Raw genomic sequence first — 23372 nt, 5'->3', positions numbered from 1 at the left:
AGGTGGCGCCATGTTTGATTTTTCCCTCTGGTTCTGGACGTTGTTCAGCTGGAAGATTCTTCCTACTTTTCTTTTACCTCCAGACTCCGTCAGGTGATTTTATTTCCTTTACTCCGTTTCCTTTTGTTTAAATCATTACGTACTTAATGCTGCGGCCTCTTCTCCCCCGTAATCAAAATAAAATAAATAAGAACGAGTCAGGGTGAGGGTAGCGGGATGTAACAAAACACAAAACTTTTTAGTATCTTTTATTGTGAAAAACTTTTGATTCTTCAAACTGACTTAATGCAGAGTTTTTTTTTTTTTATCTGCTTAGCAGTGAGCGTTTTTTACTAGATATAAATATATTGACTTCTGTTAAATCTAAACATTATTTAATAAAATCAGATCAGATTTTACTCATCAGTAGAAAAACTTTCCTCCCACATGAGGTAGTCTGTTTAAATGTTTTAACTTGGCATTATGATCACCTTCACAGTTAATGTCTAAATAAACAGGTAACAGAAGAAACACATTCAATTATACAAGATATTAGCTTGAACATTTCTGGAAATACATTCATGTTTTTAAAGATGTGATTAAATGTGCCTATAATAAAGTTTCTTAAGACAAAGAAGAATTATGTTGAGTTATGAGAAATGTGTTAAAGAAATAAAAATAAGAGAGTTTGAGTTAGAGAACGCAGCTGTCTTCCTGTTGGCGTCGTCTGGAGCGAATCCTCTGGAGAAGAACGTTCACGTTCCATGGATTCCCTGAACAGTCAGTTTCTACATTTTAGTAAATTTCAAGCAACAGGAAACAGCAGTGAAGGTACACCGGATGTTTCCTTTACCAGAGGTTTCCTCCTCAGTTCTTGCGGTCGTCAGCTGATCTGCAGGTTCTTCCTTCAGTTTAACGCCGAGATCCGATCGCCATTTATTCCAGTTCATTTCTGTCACTCTGAAAGAGACGAAACGTCGACGTTCCCACCAAAATGCTGCAAAGTCCATGGAATATTCTACTAAACACCAGAAAAGATAAAAATTATAATCTTATTGTGAAATGTGTTTTTTTTTTTACGTGCTTAGTGATAAATTAAAACATTCAACATTTCAATAAAACAAATGACTTTAAATCCTAAAATGTCACTGACATTTTACTTATATTTATTGAAAGTTTTCTATTTTGTTGCTTTGGAAAAAGTTGCTTTATTTCCAGCAACTTAAACAGAAACTTTATTGGAGAAAGTTTGATTCATGACGGCATCCAAATCTGTTTTTAGGAAAGAAAAAAAAAAAAAAACGCTGGATGTTTTCGACCCGACTTACTGTCGCATTGAAACGGCGGAAAATGAGCAGTTTTAAAAACCTCCGAATTTAACGTCACAAATCAGCAGGCACTGCTACCTAGCAACCACAGCCAACCACAGCCCGTTGCATAGCAACCACAGCCAACCACAGCCCGTTGCATAGCAACCACAGCCAACCACAGCCCGTTGCCCAGCAACCACAGCCAACCACAGCCCGTTGCATAGCAACCACAGCCAACCACAGCCCGTTGCCCAGCAACCACAGCCCGTTGCATAGCAACACACGCTGAGCTCCAGCAGGTTTGGTTGGTTTCGCCACTGTACAATGGCTGCTGGAAAAGACAAGAGTTTTGCTGTTGATTTACCATCCAGGAACCACTTGCTGCATTTCTGTTGGTTGTGCAGGAGGCTCCACTTCTGCTTTTCAAAGATGTAGGATTGCATAATTGCAAATCTGTTTTCAGCCATTTTCATGTGCGAGTGTAAACGTTGAGTTGGGGGCGTGGATTTAAAGCGACAGAGGCCCTAAAACAGCTCCTTCTAAAAGGAGCTCCAGACTAAAACCTTGTAATTTAAGAATTTAAGAATGATTTTATGTAAAAAATGTAATGAATGTTTCCAAACCCAGTCGACTGATCCTAACCTGTTCAAAGAAGCATAAACGGTCACCTTTAAAGAAAATTAGTTTCATCATGGCTGCCAATTCTTGACTGGTCCAGACAAATCCATCAACATTCACCTGACGAATCTCCGAGGGTCGTCCTGGTCGTTCCTGATGCAGACCATCTCTGACGCTCTGGACTGCAGCTTCGTCCTCAGCCACCGCGGCAGAGTCCTCTCCATGTCCAGGATGGTGAAGGCTCTCTGGGAAACGACAACAAGACGGTTTCTCCAACTGATTCACACAGGTGACGGGTTTCTCTACCTATTTGTTCGCTTTTAAAAGGTTTGCTTGCATGTTACACATTTATATTCACTGGACATGAATCTAATCGTTTGGACATGAATCTTCCACCTGCAGGTTCCAGATGGTTTGGCTTTGCTCCGTCATTCTCTCCACTGTGTTCCCCATCAGGGCGATGAGCATGTTGAGCATCAGGATGTAGGTGAGGACGATGTAGCAGATGAGCAGGACGTAGAAGACCGTCTTGTTCTGCACGTGGTCGGTGAACTCCAGGTCGCCCATCCCGATGGTGAACTTCAGCAGCTCCATCGTGGTGAAGCCGATGTCGTTGTAGCTCGGCTTCTCGCATTTGAACGTTTCGACGTTAAAGCTCCTTGGCAGTGGAACCGGGCCGTTGGTCGGACTCCCTGCAGGTGAGTCGTCGATGAGGGTGCAGACGGCTGCAGAGGAAACGTCGACTGCAGGTTAGGAGTCCGAACCGAATCAGTCGTTGTGTTGAAATCCTTGTGTTTAGAAATATTACCGGCAGAAAATCCAAAAAGCAGGACGACGTAGATGCACAAGAAGTGCAGAAGGTCGCCCAGGATCATCTGAAGAGGAGCAGACTGAGGTCGCTCTACCTGCGTCTCCATTCACCATACAGTTTCACAAAAACTTGTTTTATGATTTTAAAAACGTTTTGGCTCAAGGATTAGGTGTTTTTTTTTTTGTTTTTGTCTTCTTTGTTTTTGTCGTATTGTAATTGTATTTTTCACAAAGCTGAAAAGAAAACACTTTTTTGCATCATGCAAGTCACAACAACCGGATGTTACTGCTGGTGGAAATGACAAAGAAGACGACAGGAAGTGGTTGCAGGACGATAGAAATTTTTGATTTCTACAATGTAACTACAAACAGCCGTATGAACTGACTTAATGTTACGACGGCCTGCCGTAGCCACTGAGCCGCTGCTGAGCTCTTACTCTCTGCATCATGACGTTGTAGATCCCCAGCTGCCTGGAGCCTCGTGTGTAATATAAAACATTCATCCAGGCCAGAGCCAGAGACAAGACGAGCGGCCCGACGTATTCTGTCCGCCCGCAGCAGTACAGGACCGCACACAGCAGCAGCAGGACCGCCTGCAGAAAACTACAAACATGGAGGACAGGATGAGGCAGAAAGAGGCTGCAGAAAACTACAAACATGGAGGACAGTTTACTATCAGGCAGGAAGAAAAACAGAAAACATGAATCGACAGCAGACGTGTGACTGCTAATCATCGGATTACTGAGTTATTAGGAAGATGTTCAGTTCGCTGTTCTGATTTCTGGAAAGCAGAACTGAAACAATCAAATTAATTTGATTAATCAATTATTGAACTAATCAATTAATAATTATATGAAGTATACAGACCCCAAAAAAGCTTTTGCTGAAAAAAACGGCTTGATAAGAGCAAGAATTTAGCAAAAGCTACAAAAAATAAATATTTTACCTTTAACATAAAAACCCTTTTCTGCAGTTTTAGGTTCATCTGGTTCAAAGTCTAAAAAAAATAAATCAATAAAAATCTCCTGTTAAGCACCTTTTGCTATTAATCAGTTGATCCCAAAATAATCAATAGATCAGCCCTAAACTTTATACATGTTCTGTTTTCTCATGTTTATTCATCTTTTGCTACAAATTATCAGATATTTACTAAATAAATGTTTTGTTGTATTTTAGGTAATAAATTGCCTTTTATCTTAGAAAACCAATTAAAATAAAAGTTAATTAGCATTGGATAAATGGACAAATGAAAACTGCAGAATGTGTCAAATTTTTATCCAATTAAACAATTAATTTTCAGAAAAATCCATAAAATAAAACAAACATCAGATTTGGTTCAATATATGTATATAAAAAATGAGAAATAACTAACTTAGTGCTGATGAGGGACTTTGAATCAAACACCAACTTGTTTGTAATTAGCTCAGAGTTAGCAGCTAGCAGCTAACGGTTAGCATTGTATAAACGGATGTATTTTTAACAGTGCTTACTCCATTATGACCAACACTGGGACTTAACTGAACATTAAATTTTACAGTTATGTGCCGCTCCCTGCTGGTTGACGCCCTGGGGAAGAGCCGCAGACTGGTATCTTTGGGTTAGAGGAGAGAAAGTGATGATACTCACAACAGAATTTCAGTGAATCCATCAGTAAACAGAGACCTGATGTTTGGGGGGTTCCTCCTGAAAATGGTTATCTACAGATTTCAAAATAAGACGCGTTACTGCAGCCGATCCAGACAGAGTTATGAGATGCATTCGGCTGCTTTCTGCTTCCGTACAGTTTTGTAGAGAAACCTGGCTGCTCCCAGGACGCTGATGATCTCACCGACGCAGCGGAGGTGATCAGCTGGGACGTTTTCCACTGGGAACGGCGGCTGAGAGGGAAAACACAAACAGTTTGTCCGTTACGACTCCGCCGTTTGACCCCTGATTTAACCGAATTCCTGTTTCTGCCTCACCTGTCCGTCTTTCCTGTAGTACGCCACCGCGGTGAAGACGGCCAGGTACATTAAATAAGACAAGAAGTTCAGGAGGAACAGCTTGGAGGCGAATCTCTGCCATTTGTCCTGGAGAAGACTGCGAAGAGGTTCGATCTGCAGCATCTCTGGGCGATTCTGAAACAGATGTACAGGAAAAGGTTGATCCTCTTTAACAGCTTTTTACTTCCAACGTGAAACATTTGGTTTGTTTTCTGCTCTTAATATAATCGAACTAAAGCCGGCAAATCAAAACTTTAAAGACAATCACAGATTTTCTGTGAAATTCAGAAAATCTCTTGATGGATACCAAAGATATAGTTTCAGAAAATGAAAATATGCAAATCAGCCAATTAAGGAGGATAATTTATTTTCCTAATTGCTGATTGGCTGAACCCAAAAGAACAAAAATAAGGGAAACTGTAGATGCTAGCTGCTGCGCTAACAGTTTCCACTGTGTGTTAAAGTAGAACAGTTAAAATATGTAATTTAAATGTTTTACACAGAATCTCTAACTACCAGGGTTCACTATAAATCACTCAAATTAAAACATTTTACAGAAAAATATTTAAAAACTATAAATATATGAATATTTAAGAGTTACTAGTGCAAAACAAATAAATAACAAAATAAACAATACATTATAATAAATAAAGAAATGAAAAATTAAAAACAAAATATAAATGAATTAATAAATAAATATGTAAACATTGACAACTACTGCAGGCTTGAAATTAATATTTTTGGGCTCATTTTACTAAAAATAATTTAAATGAGAGGAACTATTTTTATGTGACAGTATATAGATTTATAATTTATAATTATTAAATTATTAATGGCTTCCATTCATCTAACAACCTGTTTTATAATGAAACTTGTTTTGACTCAAAGCTTCGTCTGAAATGAAAACATGAAGCCAACAAATCAGCTGCATCACAGGTGCAGATAAATATTTACTATTTTGGTTTCTTTGTGCATAATTATTAACCTAGTGCCTGATTTTATTCACAAAATTCACAGATCGTAACCTTAACTTGGAAATGAATTGAGAGTCTAAAGTTCTGACCGGGGTTTCGCTCCCGAACACGATGATCTCCAGCACCGAGTTGTTTTCTGCGGTGTCCATGGAGCTCATGTCGTAGAGGGAGGAGTGGACGGGTCCGTAGACCCACTCCGTCAGCTTCCGGGACAGCCGCCGCGTCTCCTCCGCCACGAACTCCCGATTCAACATGTGGCGGAAAAGCTGGACGAACAAACATCAGAACCGAGTCAGAAACATCAGAACCGAGTCAGAAACATCAGAACCGAGTCAGAAACATCAGAAACATCAGAACCATCAGAACCGAGTCAGAAACCTCTGGCGAAAAACTCAGAAATGTTCAGAGTGAGATCTGAAATATTCCAGAGAAAATGTGGAAATTTCTCAGCTTGAGAAATTGAAAATTTTATTTTAAAAAAATACATTTAGAGACTCTCAAAAGTTTTCTAGAAAATCTTCAATATTTGAGTTTCAAAAATGTTCCACTTTTGAAATTCTGAAATTTTTCATGTTTTTTTTGTTTTCAGTTTCTGAGATTAAATGAAAAATTTTCAGAAATTTTTTAAAGGGAATTTTCAACTTTTCAAATTCAGATTTGTTTTCTTAGAAAATTCTGATTAATCTCAAAATTTAAAACCTTTTCCAGTAAATTTGTAACTTTCAGGTTTTTTCTAGACAATTTTTGAGATTAAAATTTCGGATTTTTTTCTACCAAATGTTAAACTTTTCAAACTCAGAAATGTTCTTGTTTTTCTCAGAATTACTAATTTATTTCTAGTAATTATTTGACTTTTCAAGCTGAGAAATTTTCTCGTTTTTCTCTGAACATTTCTGAGATTAATCTCCGAATCTCTGAGTTTTTTGGCAGCAATGTAATCCTCTATTCCGTTTCTATCCTCCGTAACGCAGCGCGGCCTCTGGGAGCTGCTTCATGAAACCTTCAGCAGAAATCCAACCCACCCCGATCTTGCCGAGTTTGGCTGCCAACTTCAGCGGAGTCAGACCTTCGTTGTTCTCCATCGATTCCAGCTGGACTTCGCTGTTCAGTTTGTGCTGCAGAACCAGGATTTTGTCGTACATTTCTGCGACCGTCTCCGTGTTTTCCGCCGAGTCGTCGGCGATCTCCACCAGCATGTGCAGCACGGTGTTCCCCTGCGAGTCGCGGTCGGCCGGGTCGGCTCTCCGGTACGGGTTCTCCAGGAGAAACGAAACGACTTCCGGCTGGTTGGTGCAGGCGGCCAGAGACAGCGGCAGCTCGCCTGAGGGAGAACAAATCCTGATCTGACCGGTAAAACCAACAAACTCAGCTTCTGAACAGGACATTCCCACCAAAACACAAATAAAATCTCAGAAATTTGGAATTAATGTCAAGAATTTCATAGAAAAACAGGGAAATTTCTGAGTTTTAAAAGTCAAAAATTTGCTAGAAAAAAATCTGAAATTTGTAATTAATCTTAGAAATTTTATATTAAAAAAGAAAAACAGGAAAATTTTAGAGTTTGAAAACTTTATATAAAAAAATAACAGAAGTTTTGAATTAACCTCAGAATTTTTCTAACCAAAACAGAAGAATATTTCAGTTTGAAAAGTTGAAAATTTTCTATTAAAAAACTCAAATTTATGTCAGAAATTCTGTAGAAAAAAATTGCACGTTTATGAGTTTTGAAACTCAGAATTTTTTTTTTTTAAAGTCTAAGACTGATCTCAAAATATCTTGAGTTTTTGGTGACGATGTTCTGAGCGGCCCTAAAGCGTCTTTATCTCTCTTGGAGGAAATTACCCACCAAAATAAAAGCCCAGCTTTGCGTTGCGCTGGAAAAAAGTCCCGTTGGCTTTGGCTTGGACGTCTGCTCCTTTCTGGACCAGCAGCTTCACGTAGAACAGCGTTCGTCTTTCAACGGCCACATGCAGGGCCGTCTGACCTGATTGGGTTTTACAGGAAGTCGGATCCTTCATGTTTAGCAGAAACACAGAGACTGTTGGCATGTGTGTGTGTACGGTGTGTTTTCTGACCTTTGTAATAAGGATCAGTGTAAGCTGCGTTGATGAAGCTTTCAGAGTCCAGCGTTTTCTCTGCTGCGTCAATCAGGACTTCGATGGCGTCGTTCCTGCCGTCCTTCAGGTTCAGAAAAGCTTTCAGGAGCGCCGTTTTCCCATTGGATGGATCTGTAGTAGAAATGAAACCCATGGTTCCTGTTAAACAACTCTGACATCATAACTCTATAATCCTGAGTCAGTGAAGGATTTTTAACAGAGGAAAAACAAAACGTTCTGGTTTTACTAGATCCCAGTGTGGGTTTGGACTAGGCCGTCTGCTCATTTCAGAGTTCAGCGATAGCCGGGAGCCACTTTATCTCATTTACTGATTAAAGATCAAAGCTAAATACATGTGAAGTTCCTCAAGGCTGCATTCTCGGATCATGGACTATTAAAACAACTCCTGCAGTTTCTAACTGCTGACATGTTATCTAAAAACTCTGGATGTTAATAATCACATTATTTTAATACAAACATTCTTATGGAAGTTTCTCCAGAAAACTGGAAACCTGCAGAAACGCTGAGCTCCTTTAGCTCCAGACTGAAACTGTTTGCTTTGAGCTGCGTTTGATTATCAACCTGTCATCCGTTTATCATCTGTAATGATGTTTTTTTTCTAATCATGTGAAAAACTTTGTTGATAAAAATGTTCAAAACGTGACAAACAAAATAACTACAAACACATTTTATGAATCTAAAGTTTCTCAAATATTCTTTATGTGAGCAAAACGTGTCACTAATTTAAACAAAAACATTTTAATTATTAAACTGCTTTAATTAGCAGTAATTCTACAAATAAATGAATCAGAATAACAGAACAATGTTGCAGCTTTTACACTAAAAAAACACAAAATCATACCAAGAAATTTTAGTTTAGTTTCTAGTCAAAATAAGATAAAACTGTGGTTGTTATGAGTCCAAAGTTGTTTGACTCATAGCAGCCACATTTCTTCCATGTTAAAAGTGAAATAAAAACCTTTTTAAAAATCGATATCAAAGAATTATTGACTAAAATCTTCACCTACATCCTGCTGAAATTTTACTTATGATTTATTTTTGTTCTGGTTTTTGGATGTTTGGTAAGTTGTTGTGTTTTTTGTAGGGTTGATGAAGCGGCGATCATGTTCTGACCTTTGAACTCTGGGCTCGTCAGCCGTTTCTGGTGAAGCTGCAGGAAGTCCAGCAGGCCGTGTAGCTGGGCGGCGTCGCCCTGGGCCGCCGCCGTGAAGAGTTTCTCCCTGGTGAACATCGTGCTGCTGCCGGCGGGGCAAGATGGCCGTCTGACACACGAAGACCATCAAACAATAATTCATCACAGCTCCACCTGATGATGTCACCAGGTGACCTTTGAACCATCCAATCACAGAACGGACACTCAGAAGAGATAAATGTAACTTTCTCCAGCTGAACAGAAACAAAACTGAACTTTTTATCTTTGGACCTGAAGAGGAACGATCTGGAGTTATAGATCAAGAATTATAGATCTGGAGTTATAGATCTATATTAATAGATCTAGAGTTATAGTTTCAGAGTCTCTGACCTCTGACCTGAACGTCCAGAGCCACATAAAGACGGTTTCAAACCTTCCATCACTTTTATAACATCTCAGAAAAATCTACAGAGACTCGTTTGTGTGCAGAGTTGGTGAGTAACTAGTTACTTTTACTTGAGTAACTTTATTATGAAGTAATCAGTAAATTTCTGGATTTTCTTCCCACTGAATGAAAATCAAACATATTTTAACCAAAAACACTCAGACCTGCAGTTCATGTTAACATTTAATTTGTTTTTTATTTAAAGAAATTGATTTGGAAAAAAACAAAATTGCCTGATTTTATTATTTTTGTTACTTCTATGGATTATTGTCATTTTGGTTTTAAAATACCAAAATTTCATCTGATGATGTAATTTTTAAATATGAAATGATTGATTATTTGATAATGTAGTACTTCTTACCAAATGTTTTATTTACTGTTCGTTGGGTCATTTCTTGATTCTTTTTCCTTTAACTTGCTGAAGTTTTGCCTCCGTTACTTTAGGATCATTTTTGGATTCTCTACTCGCCCCTGATGATGCGTTTATCTTTAGTTGCATTAATCACTGCTACAGTTTCTTCACAGGTCTAAAAGAACCTGATCCAGAACGCTGCTGCTGCTGCTGCTGTTCTGACTAAAACCAGGAGTACGGAGCATCAGCCGGTTCTGAAGTCCACTGGCAGAATAAACTTTAAAATCACTGAACTACAGTAAAGATCTTCAGGTTCTGGTCTCAGCATCAACAGAACCAGAACCAAGCAGCTTTCAGCTTCTATGCACCACAAATCTGGAACAAACTTACAGAAAACTGCAAAACAGCCGAAACACCGAGGTCCTTAAGATCTGGTCTAAAAACCAAGAGATGGTTTAGAACCATAAGAAATGAAAGTTTGACCAACATATTTGATGATTATTGATGATTATAGATGATCATTGATGATTATAGATGATTATAGATGATTATAGATGATTATAGATGATTATAGATGATTATAGATGATCATTGATGATTATAGATGACTATTGCTGTTTGTGATTCACCAGTAAACTTAACTGGTTGAAAAGAAGCGGCTGCAGGTCAGAGGAAAAGGACAAAGAGGACGTTCAATGAGCTGACACCTGTTTACACGAAACATGACTCCATGCACCTTACCTGGCGTCTTCCTGCTGCAGGTGAGCCGCTATTGGCCGGTTGGACCACCTACCTTGGCAGTAAGACGTTGCTGTCCATGGGCACAGGAACCGTCTCTGAGTTCTCACTGTGAAGCAGAGACACAAGACCTCCTTCCTCCTTGTCTGGACCTTTGTGAGGTTCCTCCTGGTCCTCTCCGTTTCCCTTCCCTCCTTTCGCCATTGTGGAAAAAACCTGCAGCAGCTCCTGATGAGGCAGCAGGTGAAGGAGCTGCAGCTCCCCAGGCGGAGCGTCGCAGGAACAAACGGGAGGCAAGCATGAGGTCATGGAGTTTTTCAGCGACGCTCCGCCCTCCCCGTGTTTCTGGTCTTAACCGGAGAACCAGAAACTGTCACAGCAGAGACACTTCAACATGTTTCACTCAAGTAAAAGTAAAAAGTAGCACGAAAATCACTCAATTAAAAAGTACTGAGAAACTGATCAATTTATCAATCATTTAATATTTTAAAATTACATCATTACACAGACCAAAATATCAAGTTAAGTGGAAATTTTGTTATTTTAAGGATGAAAATTTGCTGGTGTTTCTGGTGAATTTTTGTTGTTTTTTTTCAGTAAAACCCAGAAATGTTACTGAGATCAAAATACTTCATAATAAAATTAAAATTACATTCACAACTTAACCGTTTTGGCCAGTTTAAATCACACAATATTTAAATTATAGATTGTACAATATACATTTTTTAAATTGTAGTACTAATTTTCTTCTTGATTTTTTCTTATGGACAGTTTGAGTTTGCTTGTTCAGAAAATATTAAATATTACACAACAGGATAACATACAGCAGAAAACAGAAGAATATCATAAAATAGGGAAACAAAAATGAAAATACAACCTTAAATATATTGATTATTGATTAAACATTCTATAATTTACATGTTGCACGGTTCTTTACTGAGTTGACAAAGGAAGGTATTGATGATGATTTTGTTGTTTTTTGTTTGAAAAACCACATAAATATGTTGATATTTTTTACATTCATCTGTTATTTAAAACCGTTTAAAGTCCCAGACCAGTAGGAATGTTACAGCTCCCTCTGGTGGACAGAATCGGTTTTGCTGAAAGAACAAAAACTTTCAGAGCCAAAACTGTAAGAAAATATAAACATTTAGTAGAAAAACAAAAACACATTCTGTGTTTTATACTCAGAACTCAAAGTTGCAGTTTCAAATTATTCAAAAACCCTCCTGTTAGACACATGGAGCTGTCCAATTATTAATTGGTTAATGATTGGTTAGAAGGACTTATCTTATCTTTTGTTACAAATGATCAATAATTCACTAAAGATATATTGTTTTATTGCATTCTAGGCAATAAAATGTTAATTTTCTTATGTTAAAAAGGAAATTAATTATTTATTTATCTGCATTTTTAAAGTTGTACAAAAAATGCTGAAGTGCTTAGATGAACTATTTGCAGAAGGGGCCATTTTTTTCAATTACTTGTCTGAGTAATGAACAGATCAATTGATCAGTAAAATAATCAATCCAGCACTAGACTTTATATAAGACTCCAAATGGTGTACAACAGGAAATGACGACAAAAAAGTGTTTCTCAATTCCAGTCCTCAGGCCCCCTTGCCCTGCATGTTTTAGGTGTTTCCCTTCTGCCACACACCTGGATTGAATCTTTGGGTGATTAACAGGCTTCTGCAGCATTGATGGTCATGCAATCATTTGAATCAGCTGCTCTGGAATAGAGGTGCATCTAAAACATGCAGAGCAGGGGGGCCTAAGGACTGGAATTGAGAAGCGCTGTGTTAGATGAACTAGAGTTCCTTCTTTCATTTTTTATATTGCAAAGGATCCTGGGAAATGCAGTCCTCCAGTGAAAATCTGACAAATTGTGTAAAAAATTAAATCTGTTTTTAATAATCCACAAAATAAATCACTGTTTTGAATAAATCCCTTTGTAATGCAGCAGAAGCTTTTATTAAATCAATCAGAGAGCAGCAAGGCGGTAACCGTTTGTATTTTGTGCAAAGAAAGGATTTCTTTCTCCTTCTATATTTTTTAATACCCATATTGGTCTTTCTTTTCTGGACAAACTCGGTCGGATACTCGTGGTCGAAGTAGATTTATTTCCCTGGATTTTTTTCTGCCAGGCTTTCTTCAAGACCGTTTCTTTGGTCTCAAATTGTAGAAAGTTAACCACGACTGACCTCGGTGTTGCATTTGGGTTCGGTTTTGGGGTGAGGGCTCGGTGGGCTCGTTGAATCTGGAGTTCGATCCACTCCGGAAGTTCGTGTTGCTTCTTAAAAAGTTGCTCCAGAAAAGTAGCTGTGGATCTCCTTTCTACGTTTTCTGGTAAACCGAAGATTCTGATATTGTTTCTCCTGGATCTCCCGTCCAGATCGGTGAGTTTTTCCTGCATTAGCTGCGCTCGTTCCACCATCTTCGTTAGCATCTCGTTAGCCTCCACCTTCCGCTCCTCCACCCTCCACTATGCGTGTCTTTGCCTCGCTAATCCTCGCTAGCTGTGCTTGTAGATCTCGGTCATTCTCGGTCTATTTCTTGTCGAAGATTAATAATTTCTTCCTTCATTTCTTCCTTCAGCTCGTCCTTAAATACGACCAGCTCCCTGCACAGGTCTTGTTTAAGGGCTTTAATATCTAAAAGCTGCGAGCCCATTTCGCATTTTGTTATCGTGTTCTTCCATTTTCTCTGCTGGGGTTTTTTCGTGTTCGGAGATTTCTTCGGTTACAGGAAGCTCTTCGGGTCTGTCTTGCTCTTTATCGTTTTTCTGGCTTCTTCTGTTGCTTATCCCACTCATGCTTTAGATTTATCTATCGAGTCCCGATGACTCTGGAGAGCTAGCTGTCTATGCTCCTATTCCCTCCGCCATCTTGAATCCTCTCCATTTATTGTAAATTTAGTGTTTATCAGATGTTATTTCTTTCAAATAGTTAAAATAATGTAACACAGTTAAACATCTGTCTGCCTTTCAAAATCCTATATTTTTGTTTGTTTGTTTTCTTCATCAGTAAAGTTAAAATCAGCAGCCATTATAACGTTGGTAGCTGTTAGCTAATTCCAAATGATAGAAGCCAGATGCTGTTACACAGTTAGAGCAGCTTAGGAATGATAAAGCATCTGGTGTTGACATGTTGGTATTGGGGCCCCAAATGGTATGGGACCAGTCAGTGGCTCTATAGTTTTTTTTATCTGAAACAACAGGAAACAATGTAAAGTTGGATCTTTTTTGCTTGCTTGTCCATTTGGAAACAGTAAACCATAAAAAGCGACCTTGAAGTTTTGGATGTTGGACTTTTTTGCATGCGTACGAAGTTTATCTGACATTTGGTTTGACAAACAATCACTGCCACATTTACATTAAACAAATATAACATGGAAAAGCAGAAAAAGTAAAAAAAAAAAAGTAAACATTCAAATCATTTTGACAGTTAAATGTCCCCATAAAATACCTACTAGGTGGAACTGAGGCATTAGAAGAGATATTTAGCATAACTGCTAATAATTAACAGAGCAGGTGAAAGTCAGAGGTGGGTTTCCTGACCTTTGTCTTTCACCTGCTCTGCTTCAGGTGAAAAGTTACAATCTGAAAGCGGATCTGGACTCCACGCCTTAATGAGCCGAAGTTCTGATGGTTCCTACCTGGGATCAGAGCTGAGTGGATTATTTCCACCATGAGCCGCTTTCTGCAGCCGCCGGCGCTGAAGAAGCTGAGTTTTGTGACCTACAGCCTCGTCTTGATCCTGGGTGTTGCTCTGCTGCTCTCGACCTTCAGGTGAGTGAAGCTCTGATGGGACGGAAATGTAATAAAAAAACACAGGAAGCTCCGATTAATTCACATCACTGCAAAATCTACAAGACAAAAAAAATCAGACATTCATCTCTATGGTTACTACTGGACATGGAGCCCAAAATTCAGACTTTTTCTAAAATTCAGAAATTTTTCTTGAAATTTTGACTTTTTTCTCTGAATTCTGACTTTTCTTAAAATGAGTGGAAGCTCTGGAGCAGGATGGAATCAGGTTTCGCCTCAGCTGCAGCTGAGTGGATGGGAATATAATAAAAAAACATAATAAACTCCATTTTCTCTCTATTGTTTCAGTCATTGCAAAATCTAGATTTGTTCTCATGCTGTTGTAGGTTTGCTGTTTGGGATCACCTGCATGGTCACTGCTGCAGCAGAAAAACTCCAATATTAACAAAATCATGAAATGAAATTGACATAAACTGTCAGAAATAAATTAGTGGCTGTTTAGGAACTGATGATGTTGGATTTTATTGATTTGTGATTTGAATTATTTATCTTCACTGGCTGATCACAGACAGGTGGAACATTAAACCTGTTTGTTTTTGTGGCCCTGCAGGTCAGACAAGATGTTGCGTCCCCAGGTTCTGACGTACACCTTGCAGCCATCGGTCGGGCCGGCCACGGTCCAGAACCAAATCGCAGGAACTACAGGTCCCACCCCAATAATCAATTATAGAACAGAGAAAATCAAGAACAGATGCAGATTTTCCATGTTTTAGGGGAATAAAAAATATTACGTGCAAAAAATAGATTCCCATTTACTAAACAAACAACAACAAACATTGACCTTCATTTTGTTTCAAAACCAAATCTTTTTAAATAAGAAAATAATCTACTCTCAAATTTTAGAAACTATGATCGGCATATCAGTTTTCTACAAAAATCAGAGAATTTTGTTAATTTTATTAAAATATATAATTTTTAGTTAATCCTTTTGCAGATAAAATGAAAAATAATCACCAAAAGTTTGTTTGAAAACCTTTAAATTTCTGTGGCCCTCTGGAGACCTTCTGCCTTGGAGCAACCTGTTCCCCTCCTCGCCTGTGGGGGCGCTGCGCCAAGAAAAACCAGGGGAAACGACATGAAAATCTCAGAAGGAAACGTTGAGCGTGACGTCTTTCTTCACCAAATGGAAACAAAAATGGAGGCGTCAGATTTTAGCGGTTGGAGAATTTCTCTTTTGTATTTAGCTAAAAACCACGAGTCGTTTCTCCCACTGTCGCTAGGCTAGCATGTTTGTTTTGGTTGTATTTACCCAGAATGCCATGCACTGTAGCCCAAGCGGTCTCCAGTCCGCTTGGCGTTCACATTCAAACCAAACCGAGACCAGAGTTAGCTTAGCATTCACAGCTCACCAACACCAATCGCTGCTCCCCATGAGAACATCTTCCACTTGACTGATCCCAGTGATTCTGTTTTATTTTCCACTAACCTGAACATTTCTATTTAGCTTCTTCCTGATTAGCAGGTTTTAATGTTTTTCCTCTTCCAGTTCTGAAAGGACAGTCAGCCCATCTGATAGGAGTCATTGGCTCCAAGGCGCTGCTGGTGTCTGCTTTTCTGGAGCATCGAACCGTACCCAAGAAGGTAAGAAAAAATTCACTGGAAGCTATGATGCAGCATGAAAACCTGCGTGATGCAACGTGAAAACCTGCGTGATGCAACGTGAAAACCTGCGTGATGCAGCATGAAAACCTGCGTGATGCAACGTGAAAACATGCATGATGCAGCGTGAAAACATGCATGATGCAGCGTAAAAACCTGCGTGATGCAACGTGAAAACATGCGTGATGCAGCGTGAAAACCTGCGTGATGCAGCATGAAAACCTGCGTGATGCAACGTGAAAACATGCATGATGCAGCGTGAAAACATGCATGATGCAGCGTAAAAACCTGCGTGATGCAACGTGAAAACATGCGTGATGCAGCGTGAAAACATGCTTTCTGTGAAGCAAGCAGCCTGTTCCTATTAGAGGCTGCATCACCTGAAATCTTTATACACTTTGCTAAAGTTTCACTTCCTTCGATTAATCTTTTCACAGATTATCTGCAACAACATGATGAGAGTTTTAACAAATAAATAGAAAATATATTTTTCATAAAAGTTTCAAACTGCAGCTTTAACGCCTCACGTGGGATTTGGGAGATATTGTTCTGCTACTGGAAAAAACTCTGGACTTCCACTTCCATATTGTAAAATATCCAGACTCAAATCTTCTTAATTTACCACCTTCACCTGAGATGAAGTCTGTTATGTTTTCTCCTGTAAATTAAACCGTCAGCTCATGGTTACTCACCATGGCTCTCAAGGCTCGCTGCATATTTTACAGGTTTCTCTGCTGCAGGACACCCGACTTCACCTGATAACCGATGATCAGGCTTTTTTCTGAACCAGACGTGTTAAGACAGGAAAACGTCTAAAACTTGCAGAGCAGAGGTTGTGTTAGGAAACATGGTGTCAGAGCATAGCTTTATTTTAACATTGTAAATCTTTGTCTTTTAATTTTGGAGGCAGGGAAGGAAATGTTTGTAAATTTGCCAGTTTTTGATATCAGACAATACAATTTTCTATATTTGAATTTTTGGTCTTTTTTGGCCACTTTTTTTGTTTTTGATCAATAATTTCCGTAATATTCCGTCAGCGACTCTCGCACTTAAAAAAGTAAAATTTAAAGCAACTTTTACAACACAAACATAAGAAGCATTACTGACAAAGCTGAAGAAAACCACTGCACCCAGTGTTACTGTACACACCAACACCAAAGTTAATGTTTAATCTGCTTCACTTGTGTAGCACATTTCAGCAACAAGGAAAGTTTAGATCATAAAAACATAGAAACCAGTAAGAGACGTTACATCTATCCACTGCCGTTGTTGTCATCATTAATCAGAGTAAACATGTTTGGTCAGTGTTATGAACAGGAGCTCTAAACAGGTTTTCAGCCTTGATTTGAAGGTTTTCAGTGTTTCGGCCGTTTGGCAGTTTTCTGGAAGTTTGATCCAGATTTGTGGTGCATAGAAGCTTAAAGCTGCTTCTCCTTGTTTGCTCTGGTTCTGGAGATCCAGAATGTTAAAGAGGAACCAAATGCAGAGCAGCAGAGGCGTTCAGTAGATGATGAAGATTTAATGAAAAAATGAAGACAAAGAAAACCTGGGAGCACAGGGAGCCAGAGGAGAACAAGAAATCACAGGAACCGGGAAAAACAGGGAAGTAACAGGATTTAAAGGTGCGTAAGTACTGGGAGAGTGAATGTGGAGCGAAGGACCTGAGCTGATTGGCTGACTGATTACAGGTGAGAGAGAGAGATATGCCAACACATTCTCACACCCGACTCGTCATATATTGACGAGTCGGGACGCCGTCTGACCATGCGTCACATATTGACGCGAAGGGTTTACCCTTCGCGTCAATATGTGACGACTTGGGCAGGTTCCTTCACCGTAAAATTTTGACGATTTTGACGATTTTGGAAGGTCGCATGTTTTACATGGATTATTTACGCGAATGGTCCTCGCAAACACTGCCGACACTTCAAAACCCAAAAATTGGTTAGGTTTAGGGCAAAAATTACGGTAAGGCATCAGGTAAAACCCTTCGCGTCACATATTGACGCGAAAGGGGTACCCCTCGCGTCAATATGTGACGAGGACGGAAGTCCCATGCGTCAATATATGACAAGTTGGGAGTGAGAGTGGGTTGGATATGCACAAGGGCGAGGGAGAGTCTAACAGTAATAGGAAACCTAATAAACTAGAGTAATTAAGAATAGCTAGAGAGAAGAAATAAACGTAATAAATTAGAATCACTGAGAAAGAGCAGAATTACAGTAAACTAGAAACGAGGCTGATGTCACCAAAATAAAAAACCAAATGAACTAGATTGAAACAAACACCTAGAAAACCCAAAATCAAAACAGTTTATTCATAATTAACATCCTTGTTCAAATGTTTGTTTTTCTGTTCATTTGAATCCAAGCAGTCGGATGATATTTGAAACGTTTTTCAGACTTGAACATCTGATTCAGTTTTCTGAGATGTTTCTTTTTGAGCTGAAGCGAATTGAGCTTCATGGAAGACGCATTAGATGATTTAATCTAATTTATTATGTTGACAGGTTCTTGTTATCGCCATAATGTTTCGTAAAGAGAAAGTGTCCCTGCTGTGCAACCTGCTGTGCAGCGAGCAGCTTCTCTTCTCCAGAGCCTCCATCAGCATCCACCAGGATCACTTCGGCTTTCCGTACGGGACGGCCGACATTTACTGCCCGCTGTCGCCGAACTGGCAGGCGCCGACCCACGTAGCCATCACCTTGGCAGACGTCTGGAACCCAGGTACTGCGGCCCTGCACGGGTTGCTATGGTAACGCAGGTGGAAACACGCAGACCAGGGTTTTATTTCAGGTAAGCAGGTGGAGGGGGGCGGTTGTTAGGCTACGTTCACACAGCAGGTCTTTATGTGCAATCGATAGAAGTCACAAAAAAAACAAAATCAAACAAAATATAAACTTTTTCAAAATCAGTTTTTTTCAGTAAAAAACTGAAGAAACTTTAAGAGAATCTGCAGGTGTGTTTCTGTTTGGTCACTTTCTGTTTAAAACGTGTTTTTGTTTTTCTTTCAGTGGAAGAAAATGCAGAAGTTTTACTGACGAGTAGAAATACTTTATAATAATATTATTCCAGTAAAAGTAAAAACCACACAGGAGTAAAAATACTAAATATAATAATTAAAATAATTAAATAAGTTAAAAAAAGTTACTCATGTAATTAGTTACTATCCTCCTGGTAGACGTCACACAGCAGCGTCTGTTTATGGACGTCATAATTTCATAATTTTTGGATCCATTTTAAATGTTTTCAGCAGTCAGCCGACGGTTCGTCACCGGCTCCAAATAAAACAACGGAAGCTGATAAAAGTAACAAACGGCAGCAAGTTCTGACTGCAGCGTCTGTGGAGACGTGTGTTAGGATTGTGGTGTGATGCGTTCACTGACTCAGAGTAATAATTATAATTTTCAGCCATAGTTTTCGTTTGGATTTACTGCGTTTGGTTTCTTCTGAATTGTTTCTCATTTGAATGATGCAGAACTGATGAAATGCGACTCGACTTTTCAGACTGCAAACACTTTGAAAACTACCGGAAATATATCTGATTCAGTTCAACGCGGGGAAGTGGCACAATTAAGAAGACCAGAATTTAGGTCGTAAATGTGCGAAATAATAATTGATTTAGTTGGGATTCGCCTGATGTGTGAACGTTGCCATAGCGATGTGGAGCGGAGTGTCGTCTGCGAAACGTTGGATATTGAAACATTGTCAGGAGAAAGAAGGTATCTGATGAAGAGGAGAGTTCCTTGGATTGAGCCCTGAGGATCACCTGATGGGATGGAGACAGGGTGGCGGCCATCTTGGTTGTTTTTGAGGAATATCGTCTTCTCTCTCTTTCTGGGTTAGATAAAACTGGCCTTGAGTTTTTGGAGGTTCAGAATCAAAAAGTGCTGAACGTCTTTCCGTACAACTTCACCAGCTGTTTCTCCACCATGTACAACTACACCAACGTCCTGCAGGTAACATCAGTCAATCAATCAATCAATCAATCAGTCAATCAATCAATCAAGATCAGTTGTTTTTAGCACATTTTAGCAGGAAGGCACCTCAAAGTGCATCGAAACACATTTTAAGGTGACAAACAGCATCAGAAATGTTCCAATCCAACCAGGAAGAGAGGCTAATTCCAAACCAAAGACAGTTTTCTGCCTCACTGCTTTGGAAACTAACTCTGTTCAGGGTGATTTTTACAGTGTAAATTGTGCTGCAGCTGGTGCAGACTGTGGAGATGCTGCAGTTACTGGGCGTGAACAGAATCGTCATCTACAAGACAAACTGCAGCATCGAGACGCAGCGCGTTCTGGACTACTACACCGACAAAGGTCCAGCACTCCGACTCACCTCTGTCCTCATAAACATGGTTAGCATAGCCTGGCACTTTAACATTTAATATGTTAATATAATGATGTTTAATATCATAACGGTGCAGGAGTTAAAAAAAGAACTGAAGAAAAATAAAACACCTTCAAAACCGTTAATGGAGGAGAAACTTACTGCCAGCTATAGTTAATATTTTAAAATGTTTGAAATGAATTAAATGTTAGTTTTTACTTTATTTCCTTTGAGACCAGATGCAACATGAACATCCTGCAAATCCTTTAATAAAGAAGATTTAAAAACCAGATGTAGTGACTGTAAGGCTGAAAGAGAAAAACAAAGCGAACATGAAGTCGATACGACGACGTTTCCTCTGAAATCTGTCCTGATGCAACCTGTCGACTTTTTACAGCCCAGCTCATCAAAACAGCTGTTTTTATTTTATCTTGATGAATAATTTAGCAGAAGTCTAAAAAAGTGGATAAACTTTTTAATTGTGTGTAAACATGAGACGTCTCACAAACACTGAGATGAACTTATTGGTTTGGATCATGTTCAAAAGTAGCTTTAAATTGAATATTACTTTTATTATAGTGGAAATATTTATCCAGACATTGAAGATGTTTTTATTTTTTGACCCTTTCATCACAAGTTATTTTCAAATATACAAAACATGCATATGAAGTTCAACAACGCAGAAATATTCTGCTTGTTTGGGTTAAATAAAAAACGTATAGATGATGTTTTTTCCTGTGTGAACTAACAGCAGCCGTCTGTCTGCAGGTTTAGTGGAGGTGGTTCCTTGGTCTCTGTCGGAGTACCTGAAGGTTTCTCGTCGCGCCAAACCCAGTCAGGATCCTGGTGACATCCACTACTTCGGTCAGATCCCGGCGCTCAACGACTGCCTGTACAGATCCATGTACCGGTCCAAATACGTGGCGCTGCACGACCCGGACGAGCTCATCCTGCCGCAGATGGTCGACAGGTACTGAGAGCTGACCCGTTCCGAGTGACATTAACCCTTAAATATTTAATTACAACAACCGGACTGTCCAGGCAAACGGACTGGAGTGGGATTAACGTGAACCAAACATTGCTAACAAACACTCCTCAATGCAGCCACGTCTCCCGCAGATAGAAAAACCAAACAGAAACTAACTGATGTGTCAACATTTCTCCATTAAACACGTCTACAAACTTCTGACCAATCACACAACAGCTGCAGACAATTTTCACCTTGCAACTGGATCAATGAAGCCGATTTCGTAGCCGATCTTTGAGTTGAGTTAAGTTTTGGTCTCTTATGAAGCGATTTTATGTTTTACTGATTTGGACCTGCTTCCTGCAGCTGGTCGGCGCTGCTGCCGCTTCTGGAGAAACGATACGGCGCTAACCAGTGCTTTATCTTCGAGAACAACTTTTTCCCCACTGAATTCACGCTGCCTCCCCCGCCGCCGGACGTCCTGCCTGCGTGGGGCCTCTGGCGTGACGTATCCGGGCCGAACGTCCTGACTCACCTGTACAGCGAACCCGCTCAACCCAAACCCGCCTTCAACAACTACAAGATCATCACCAACCCTCGGTCCGTGTTCGTCGTCAGCGTCCACGGAGTTCTGCACTCGCTGCACAGCTGCTCCTGGGTGGACAGGATGAGCGCCCGGATGTACCACACCAAGTGAGCTAACGCTGTCGATCGACCTGACAGAACAAACGCATCTGTTCAAGTTACACTGCAGAACTGTTCAACATTAACAACTGAAAAGATTTAATCCAATGCAGGAACAGGACAGCGACCCGATCCACCCAATGTTGGTTTGGTTGAATTTGTGATTCTGATGATTTTATGCAACTTTTCAGTTCAGGTCAGATAAACTTTATTGCCCTCCAAGGGGCAATTTGTTTTGAAGATAAATAACGAAAAAAAACAAAACAATAGAAAATTTACCACAACATCCATATAGAGTACAGAAGATTTAATTACCAACAGTTTGTTTAAACTTATCTCACATTATTAGTGAGACTAATGAGGATGAATGTAACTTTATATCTGACATTCAATCAGCCTGTTCCTGTGATCCTCTTCATCACTGCAGAGTGATGAAGAGGATCACCTCGTCTTCCTCGTTTCTCGTCTTCCTCGTTTCACCAATTCAAATCTGCAGATTTGAATCGGTGTTGGAGGAGCGGCGCCGAACAAACTGAAAATGTTAAAACTGACTCAATAAAACAAGAAAGACATTTTCATAAAAACATTTAAACTACTTAATTTCTGATAGATTATTTAAAATCACACAGCAATAAGAACATTTTAAAATCATGAATATTTCGGTGGTTTTTTCGCGTTGTTTTGTATGTTTGACTGTAGAAAATGCGACACGGATCCCATTTCTGGACGTTTCCCTGCTGTGTTTCTGCAGAACTCGAGGACAAACTGGACTGAAGGCCCAGCAGCTGATTTATGACGGCCGGCTGCTGAGCTACAGCGGCCGCCTGACGGCCGCCGTCAGCACCGTCCTGAAGGAGACGCAGCTCCTGCCTGACTGAGCCTGACGCTTCGACGCTACTGACTGTTTACCTCACCAGCAGGAAGGACATTTAATTTAATTAATCCATATGGACCTTATGTTTATGCCTTTTTATAAAGAAACTTCTGTTGCCAACTTATAAAGTTTGTTGCTATATTTAGTCATATTTCAGACATGAAGCAATTTTTTTCTCTTAAAGAAAAAAGTTAAAAAATTTTGACGTTTTTGTGTTGCAGCTACAACAATATAAGGCAGCACTGTGATGGTTTCAGGCAAAAATACTGAGGAACTAAACAAATTTACATGAAAATGTCAAACGTTAAACAGAAACATAAAGATAGAACCCTACCTGACCTGTTTACAGTTTAAACTTTTCTCCAAACACTGAATAAAGTTTAGCTAAGTTGCATAATTAAAGGGGCAGTTTCATGTGAAATTATGTTGCGTCTTTATTCCCTCATCGAAAACAAACCTGGAGTTTTGCTTTGATTCTTTCCTTCATTAATCTCCATGGCAACCATTCAGCTGTGCAAAACGCCTGGGTGGACCTGGCCCCGCCTTCAAGGTGCAGCTCCTCCCCCACTCAGATCCTTCACATTAGCCAAACACCTGGTGGAACAGCTGAGCTGCTGAACCCATCATCCCTA

At 39.6% G+C, this 23372-nt stretch overlaps 2 protein-coding genes across 4 annotated transcripts; one reads left to right on the top strand and one right to left on the bottom strand.

The window, feature by feature from the left end:
• Positions 1-231: 231 nt before the first annotated feature.
• Positions 232-11383, bottom strand: LOC122832840 (transient receptor potential cation channel subfamily V member 1-like). The gene is made up of 15 exons (XM_044119979.1): positions 10513-11383; positions 8904-9052; positions 7749-7901; positions 7520-7657; positions 6696-6994; positions 5763-5939; positions 4679-4834; positions 4499-4594; positions 4344-4414; positions 3155-3320; positions 2716-2782; positions 2304-2632; positions 2028-2152; positions 833-939; positions 232-752 (listed from the first exon to the last, which is right to left on the bottom strand). Exons 1-15 carry the CDS (start codon positions 10764-10766, stop codon positions 673-675), a joined length of 2367 nt encoding a protein of 788 aa, XP_043975914.1. The 5' UTR covers positions 10767-11383; the 3' UTR covers positions 232-672.
• A 1083-nt stretch (positions 11384-12466) lies between these two features.
• On the top strand, positions 12467-23161 carry LOC122832839. 3 transcript variants are annotated; one of them, XM_044119976.1, is made up of 10 exons: positions 12469-12855; positions 14043-14246; positions 14836-14930; positions 15772-15866; positions 18394-18610; positions 19730-19842; positions 20094-20205; positions 20984-21185; positions 21549-21875; positions 22618-23161. In XM_044119976.1, exons 2-10 carry the CDS (start codon positions 14146-14148, stop codon positions 22742-22744), a joined length of 1389 nt encoding a protein of 462 aa, XP_043975911.1. In that variant the 5' UTR covers positions 12469-12855; positions 14043-14145; the 3' UTR covers positions 22745-23161. The 3 variants fall into 3 exon arrangements, with proteins under 3 accessions (XP_043975913.1, XP_043975911.1, XP_043975912.1); XM_044119977.1 differs by lacking the exon at positions 12469-12855 and adding an exon at positions 12879-13216; XM_044119978.1 differs by lacking the exon at positions 21549-21875 and having other exon boundaries at positions 12467-12855.
• Positions 23162-23372: the final 211 nt, after the last annotated feature.

This window comes from Gambusia affinis, linkage group LG06 (assembly GCF_019740435.1).
Source record: "Gambusia affinis linkage group LG06, SWU_Gaff_1.0, whole genome shotgun sequence".
Taxonomy (NCBI): domain Eukaryota; kingdom Metazoa; phylum Chordata; class Actinopteri; order Cyprinodontiformes; family Poeciliidae; genus Gambusia; species Gambusia affinis.
The sequence above is the reverse complement of the archived record's forward strand: the minus strand, read 5'-3'. Positions and strand labels throughout refer to the sequence as shown.